This window comes from Tachysurus vachellii, chromosome 24 (genome assembly GCF_030014155.1).
Source record: "Tachysurus vachellii isolate PV-2020 chromosome 24, HZAU_Pvac_v1, whole genome shotgun sequence".
Taxonomy (NCBI): Eukaryota; Metazoa; Chordata; class Actinopteri; order Siluriformes; family Bagridae; genus Tachysurus; species Tachysurus vachellii.
The window spans coordinates 11,208,815-11,217,316 of record NC_083483.1 but is presented as its reverse complement, the minus strand read 5'-3'; the positions used below and the strand labels follow the sequence as shown (position 1 = coordinate 11,217,316).

The 8,502-nt window shown below is 39.1% G+C and overlaps 1 protein-coding gene across 1 annotated transcript in view; it reads left to right on the top strand.

Moving 5' to 3' along the window:
- Nucleotides 1–7,238: 7,238 nt before the first annotated feature.
- The window catches only part of ubac2 (UBA domain containing 2), a 24,065-nt gene continuing 22,801 nt past the window's right edge, over nt 7,239–8,502 (top strand). Inside the window, exon 1 of the mRNA XM_060860846.1 lies at nt 7,239–7,404. Within this exon, the coding sequence (XP_060716829.1) occupies nt 7,374–7,404 (31 nt within the window). The 5' untranslated portion in view covers nt 7,239–7,373. The remainder of the gene's footprint in view (nt 7,405–8,502) is intronic.

The window sequence follows — 8,502 nt, the reverse complement described above, 5'->3', positions numbered from 1 at the left end:
ACAGTGAAACAGACACGGACAGAAAAGGCCCATGAGACTAAGACGAACAGAAAGGAAGACAAAAAGAGAAACAGTGACAGAGAGCGATAGGCAGAGAGAGAGAGAGATAAGAGAGAGAGCGAGAGAGAGAGAGAGAGAGAGAGACAGACAGAGGGAGAGAGAGAGAGATGGGGGGGACAAGCACAGGCCAACAACCATCTGCTCATTTCCTTCTAATGGACAAAGCAAACAGCAGGAGACACTGCTGACTACAAATCTGGCTTTTCTTCATTACTGAAAGCACACAGTAATTTGTCCCTGAGTTTAACTCAGACACAGACATGCCTATTCTTTCTCCTTTTCCTTTTCTCCCTGCTGTATGTCTTTTTTCTCTACTCCCTTTATTCTGTTTTCATTAATCACGCCCAAGAGATAACCTGCCACTCTTGCTCAAAGGGGCTTTTATTTAAAGAAGACACACGGGCCTCGAACATTAACACCGGTCTCTTTGTTAGCCGTGACATAACTAGCATCCGTAAGCCTGATCAATAAAACTTTGTCATTCAGAGAAGTCAAAAAAGATACGAGGAAGAAAATAAAAATAACGGACACATTCTGACTGCTACTGACCTGCACTGCATAAAGGTTACTCAAGATGCTGAGTGTGTCCCGACTGTTTTCATAAACACAGAGTTCTCTTTTAAAAATGTATTCAAATAAATGATGACTACTGAAGGAAGACACAGAGCAGTTCACATCACCAGAACGTCGTAATGTTGTCCTATTGATTTGCTAGCTAACAGACTGCTAGCGGAAAAAAGCTAGTCATTAGCACTGTAGCACTCTTCATTACTCAGTAAAGTAATTATTCACTCTTGACTTTGGACATTCCTCCGAATTTGTAATTCCCGCTCGTAAAGGTTTTCTGTGAGGAAATGTTTATTTACTCAATGTTGAACGAGTCCAGTTCCGTTGAATATTGGCGCAGCTGTAGCACAAGCGTGGTAGCGAATCACAATCGTGTCCATGTTCGGTCTAACAGCAAGATTTTGAGTGTGATATTACTATAGTTTTCTAAATAAATAATGAATTTTGATAACTGATAAGCAGTATTTTTCTTCTGATTCAGCTAGCTTGTTTGGTTTGTATATTACTTTGCTAAATTAGCCAGCTAGTTCTCAGTTTAGGATACTATTTTATTTAATATTAAGAGAAGGGAGTTAATTAAGTCTTCTTTCTGTACCTTAACTTTTATTCCAAAAGAGCAATTAACAATCACCTATTCAGCAAAGCCAAAATCCCAGATTTGTTTGAGTTTAGCATAATAATTTCCTTATGACTGTGAGCTTAGCAAACTAGCTAGTCATGAGGATTCTGCTAGCAGAAATAGAAGCCGTGCTCGCTTTATAGCATGTCAGCTACAATGTGTACGTGGCTTTTTTTTTTTTTACTTTTCAGCTTTCATATTTTAAGTGAGACCTTTTATTCCTGATATATTTATGTCTGCTGATGATGTGGCCAACTTCACTTTGCTAGCGGATTCAGTGGGACTGTTGCTAGAACTGGAATTTTACATGGTGACCAAGCAGCGTGATATACTGTACACTGTGAAGCATCCCAGTGGGGTTATACTGATTACAAACACTCTTGCAACACCATTTGTCCAATCAAATTAGTGGACTAGAACTGAGTGTTGTATAATTGACATTTTAGCATGCAGTGCTAGCATCTACAGTGTCAGCGCTTTGTAACAGTCAGAGGTAAAGCTGTAACATGGGAATATCTTTAGGATGGAAGATGACATGACAAAGCTTGTATATACGTAGCTACTATAGAATAAGCGATAAGAACAAAGCTGTTTCATGGATATTACACAACATTAAATCTGATGGGTTTTTTCTGTATTCATATATAATGAATGTCTTGTTTTGATTACCACATAATAAAATATTAACATTTAATATTACGTTTGTCTTAATTAAGGTAACTTTACCCTCACTAAACTAGAACTTTAGCTGGTTAAACATTCTACATATGCTGTGTCTCCATCATTGAGCATTAGAAGGCTTGGGCACGGAGGAGTTGGTGTTGAATCTATAATGAACTCAATGATGAGCCAATTTATGAGTTGCTCAGGAGCTCCTGGTTACACAACGCCAACTGATTGTATATGACTATAGAATGGACATCACACTCTCCCGTGTTTCTAATAATTTATAATCACACTGTCCCGCACTCTCTGGTGTTTCTAATCATTTATAATTGCACTCTCCATTGTCCACCAGATGAGTCTGGTTCCTCTCAAGATTTCTTCCTAAGGGAGATTTTTCTTGTCATAAATAAATCTAATATAAAAAAAAGTCTAATATATCTTGTAATTTTTGTTCTACATTTCTTATGTTCTATAAACCTGCTTTGAGAGGATGTCCATTGTTAAAAGCATTATAAAATAAAATCAAATTGAATTAAATTGAAAATTTAATTTGACAGCTGCTTAGATTTTATAAAAAAGTAGTTAGCTATTTAATTAGTTAGCTAATAAAATTTTACAAATTCATTTGTTGAATTTGATAGTTATGTCTTTCAGCGGTGGTAGAAAATGGCTCACTAAGGTTTAACTAACTTGATTTTTCTGTCTTCTTCCTTTTTAACTACAAAAGTTGCCATAAGTTCAGGATTTTGTCATCATAAAATAGATCTTGATATGTTATTAATATAGGTTGATTGGCATCTCTGGAAAATTTTCCGTAGTGTGTGATTGCGTGAGTGAATGAGAGTGTGTGCCCTGCGATGGGTTGGCACTCCGTCCAGGGTGTATCCTGCCTTGATGCCCGATGACGCCTGAGATAGGCACAGGCTCCCAGTGACCCGAGGTAGTTCAGATAAGCGGTAGAAAATGAATGAATGAATGAATGTTCTTAATATATAGCATTACCCTCAGTGGATGTGTAAGTGGAACTCTACTTTTCTGATGATCTATAACACTTCAAATCTTAATGAATTTGTTATTACAAACAGCTGGAACCAAATTCCTTGTGTGTGTCAGCACACTTGGCCAATAAACCCGATTCTGATTCTAATTCTGATTAGGTTTGGCAGCCGTGACACGTGTCATGGTTCCTGTGGAAGTCCATCACAACCTTGGGAAGGTCTTCCGATCCTGCCATCCTTACCAATTCTGCCAAAATATGTTCTTCTTTTGTCCAAGGCATCTTAAAGGCATCTTAAAGGCTATCTGGGAGTGTGAGAGAGAGAGAGAGAGAGAGAGAGAGAGAGAGAGAGAGAGAGAGAGAGAGACTTTTGGGATTTTTGTAGTAGGATCATTGTAACCAGCTTGTCAGCTCAACAGCTTTGTACTTTGTAGTTTAAAATACTTTATTTATAATCTACACCAAACCACTACAAGACATAACTTTGCATTTTATATTTAAGCTTCCCTTTACTTAATTATCTAATTATTCAAAAAGTCTGCACTATTTTGAGCAATTTACTTCCACAATAAAACCTCTAACATTCATTTTACTTTCAAAGAAACAAAAAAAAAACATTCTCAATGTTAAGGTATTTTTTTTATAGCACTTATTTCAATTTTTAAGACATTTTCAGGTACAGTTTGAGCGCCATGTGTCTTATTTATATGACTAATAATTTACTAAGCAGGAAGCAGGAGAAGGAAAAGAAGAAGGACGTCTGGTACAGTTCCTCATTACTACCTTGCCAGGCGGATGTTTGGATATGTTTTGTGTTTAATAGAAACAATATGGATGGAAAAAATGGGGCCACTGTACCAACATATGGAGAACAAGCCCACATTTCACTCTTTTACACAGATCTGGGATCAGTTTGCATACATCATAACCTTATAGCTGAAAAGCAATACTGGTCTTAAACCTGGGTGAAAACACTCCATAGGGTCCCTTCCTGCTCCTTCGGGGCTTTGTCGTAAAAACTAATGGTGCCGCTGTGGCTTTCATCAGAGCATCTGTATTCGGTTTCCGATCATCTCATTAACTTACGCAGACGTGAGTCACGTCCCGTCAGAAATAATCTGATCCCAGCGGCCTGTCATTGCAAACCGCTTTTATTGAGCTGATGATATGATTAAGAATATGATTACACAGCGGCAGCATATGGAATGGGATGGAAAGGGATAGAGATGTGGACTGGAGAAGAGGGACAGAGACATCAGATGAAGAGAAAAGGACAGATGTAAAAGACAGTAGGGATTGACGGATGAGGTGGGAGGGACAGACAGGTGAGATAGATAGTTTGAGTAGCAAGCTGGGATCAGGAGGAACGGCGGAATAAAATGGAAAGGAATGGAGGGATGGGATGGAGAAATTGGATGGAGAGAAAGTGTTAAGATGGAGAGGGATGGAGGATTGGGTTGGATATAATGGAGAGAGAGAGAGAGAGAGAGAGAGAGAGAGAGAGAGAGAGAGAGAGAGAGAGAGAGAGAGATGAGGTAGAGATTATGTGAAGATGGAAAAGATAAATGAAAGGAAAGTGCTGGGATGGAGCAATGGGGTCTCAGTAAAAGTATGGGATGGAAAGAAATTTGGAAGCATAGCAGTGGGGTGAAAAGAGATGAATGGAGAAGAGAAGAAAAAGAATTGAAGAGAGACAAGACAGAGGAGAATAGAGAGGTAAAATGGAGAGATGGGATGAAATGGAGAGGAACAATGGTAAGGTGCAGAACGATGGAGAGATTGAACTGAGAGATATGGAATTTAAAAAACTGAAAGAGGAAAGAGTTTGGATTCAAATGGAATGGATGTGGAAATAAGAGTGGTGCAATGGAGAGATTGACAAGAGAGGTGGATAGATGGAATGGATAGAGATGGAATGAAGATACATGAAACAATGGAATGGAGAGATGGAGAGGACAGAGATGGGAGAGAGACAAATGAAGTGATGGATAAGGAAGGAGGAGGAACAAAGCGATGATGTAGAGATGAAAAGGACAGAGGGGGGGACAAGGCAAATGGAATAAAGACATGAATGACAGACTTTAGAGAAAAAGAGCAAAGGGGCGGAAAGATAGAATGACGAGATGCAACACATTTGGCACTGTCCAACAAACGTGTATCGTCTTCTGTCATGTCTCCAGTGCGTCCTTAAGTAGTCTCTAGTTCTGTTTTTCCATAACTGTTTATGCTTAAAAGAATACTTCAGACAACTGCCCCTTGGACTTTCATTAGAAGTCAGACTGTGTGTGAGTAAGGGGCACGTGTTGAAGTTGTAGTCTGTAGTAATTACACCTATACTATAGAAGGTAGTGAATGGAGATGAAGAATGTTAGAGTCTTCCTTTAATTAGAGTAAGATGTAAACAATACAAAGCATTTATGGTGAAAAACTGGGTGGATCTGTGATTAATTGATTGTATCTGGCAACTTTTGCAATACACACCACACACACACACACACACACACACACACACAGAGATACAACTTTCCCTAGCACACATGCTCATGCTCAGCCTTTCTGTTTTAAAATTCGATCACACAATACACACACAATACACACACAATACACACACACACACACACACACACCTCAGAACATCTCTCCCACACTACACTAATCCAGTATTGAGTAAGTTAACCACAGTTTAACAGCAGTTATAGTAAAGCCTGCTTTGTGTTCACCACTTCCAGCTGGCTGCCTTCACGTGCCTCCATTAGTCACTGACTATTGTGTCCAATTAGCCGATTAGCTTCTGCAAACCCGCAACACGTCTCACATCCCTACCAGATGGCCATTACACAAACACACTCATTTATCTCAAAGCCAGTGGTGGGGAACAAACAAAACACCTATATTATTTCATTCGCTGTAGGCAGCTTGATGTTTGGCGTTCTGCCTTTTTTCTTTTTCTTTGAAGCAGCTGGTCGCTGTGGCTTTCAAAGTCAACTCCAAAAAGAGGCCATCTTGTTTTTATTGGCTATGTCCCAACCTGCATATTTCCTCACTAAATAGTATTTCAAAGTAATACACAACGTGTGGTAACTCATAGCAGCATAGCTGAGTATTTGGACAGGCTATTTAGAACAGTAGTACAAGGTTTAGCCATTAAATCAAATAATAAGTACATTTTTGGCTTTTGGACAGGTTATGAAAGTTTTAGTTATTGGCACTATGATGAAGAAAGCTATTGAAAGTAAAGAATATGAAAGGACACTTTGGTGATTGTATGAGGTTTTTACAATTATATAAATGTGATAACGATATAACATCATAAATTCTGGCCTGAGAAAGGAAATACTGTTCTACATAACATGGAAAATTAATCAGCAAACACGGAATTTGTTAATGCTCTGGAAATGTTATATTGTGGGAACTTTAAAACATGATGTTCACAAATGGTTATAAACTGATATATTAGCAAATGTTACCTTTACTACCACTAGCACTAATAATGATAATAATAATAATGATGATGATGATGATGATGATGATGATGATGATGATGATAATAGTAATAATAATAATGATGATAATAATAATTATAATAATTATTATAATAAAAATAATGATGATGATTATCATGACGACGACGATGATGATGATAATAATAATAGTAATAATAATAAATAAATAAAAACAATAATAATAATAATAATAATAATAATAATAATAATAATAATAATACAGAAATATTATGGAAAAGTCTACAGTTAAAACATTTCAGCAAATTTATTTCAGCATGAAAATACACTAAATGTAAAATAAATAAATAAATAAATAAATCCTAAAACCATTCTCATTCCAATAAGTTTTGAATCGAAAAAGAATTCACGTTAACGTTCGCTTGTGCTGCCATCGTGTGGCCAAATATAGTAACTGCAATCTTTAGTCAACATTTAAATGTATTAACTCCTCATTAGGACTTCACTTGTACGTTGTATATAGTGTTTATAACAATGGAACAAGCTTTATATCACACCAAAAGGATATTTCTTTACTATCTCAAGCACCAAAAACAGTTTCTACATCATACAATACACTGTATGGACATTTTACAATGAATTTATATTTCTCTATGTTGTATATCTATTATAGAAACAAATATATAATACATTTCTACGTTTTTAGCGTATTTATATGAACATGGTGCAATTTTAGATAGTGTTTTTTTTTTCTCAGCCATTCACAGGGGGATCGTTAACTGCGCATGCGCAGTTTTAGCCGTAATCAAGGCCAGAACCCTTCAAACTTCGAAAACGCGTTTTTCATAGATGAGGTTTGTCCCTAGGCGGCTTCCGTTCTGGATACCATTTCCCCGTCTACCTCCTACACCAGATTTTTCCCTTTAACTTTGGTTAAGTTTGTGTCTATAAAACACAGTGCCTTTGTGTAGCCTTGTTTGTTTTTATTTCTGAAGCCAGCACAATGTTCACCACTACCGGGTCCAGAGGGCTGTGTAAGTAAAGCTAAAGTCTGCTTCATGTCGTACCGAGTGTATATATCTATGGTACCGAGTTATATACAGACACAGAGGTGAGAATTCGGCTGTGTCTCAAACCGCACACTAGCCTCGTGGCCGCGTTACCATAGTTACTATAAGTAGTAATAGGAGCCTTACTATTGAGTAGGTAGTGTGTGATTTAGGACCTGCAGCTCTGAGCTGTCATTCATCCTGTGTGTGCTCTCTCTCTCTCTCTCTCTCTCTGCCTCTGTCTGTCTGTCTCTCTCTCTCTCTCTCTCTCTCTCTCTCTCTCTCTCTCTGCCTCTGTCTGTCTGTCTCTCTCTCTCTCTCTCTCTCTCTCCCTCTCTCTCTCTCTCTCTCTCTCTCTCTGCCTGTCTGTCTGTCTCTCTGCCTGCCTGTCTGTCTGACTCTCTGTCTCTCTCTCTCTGTCTCTCTCTCTCTCTCTCTCTCTCTCTCTCTCTCTCTGCCTGTCTGTCTCTCTCTCTGCCTGCCTGTCTGTCTGACTCTCTGTCTCTCTCTCTCTGTCTCTCTCTCTCTCTCTCTCTCTCTCTCTCTCTGCCTGTCTGTCTCTCTCTCTGCCTGCCTGTCTGTCTGACTCTCTGTCTCTCTCTCTCTCTCTCTCTCTCTCTCTCTCTCTCTCTCTCTCTCTGTCTCTGCCTGCCTGCCTGTCTGACTCTCTGTCTGTCTCTCTCTCTGTCTGTCTCTCTCTCTCTCTCTCTCTCTCTCTGTCTGCCTGCCTGCCTGTCTGACTCTGTCTGTCTCTCTCTCTCTCTCTCTCTCTCTCTCTCTCTCTCTCTCTCTCTCTCTCTCTCTCTGCCTCTGTCTGTCTCTCTGCCTGCCTGTCTGTCTGACTCTCTGTCTCTCTCTCTCTGTCTCTCTCTCTCTCTCTCTCTCTCTCTCTCTCTCTCTCTCTCTGCCTGCCTGTCTGTCTCTCTCTCTGCCTGCCTGTCTGTCTGACTCTCTGTCTCTCTCTCTCTCTCTCTCTCTCTCTCTCTCTCTCTCTCTCTCTCTCTCTCTCTCTCTCTGTCTCTGCCTGCCTGCCTGTCTGACTCTCTGTCTGTCTCTCTCTCTGTCTGTCTCTCTGTCTCTCTC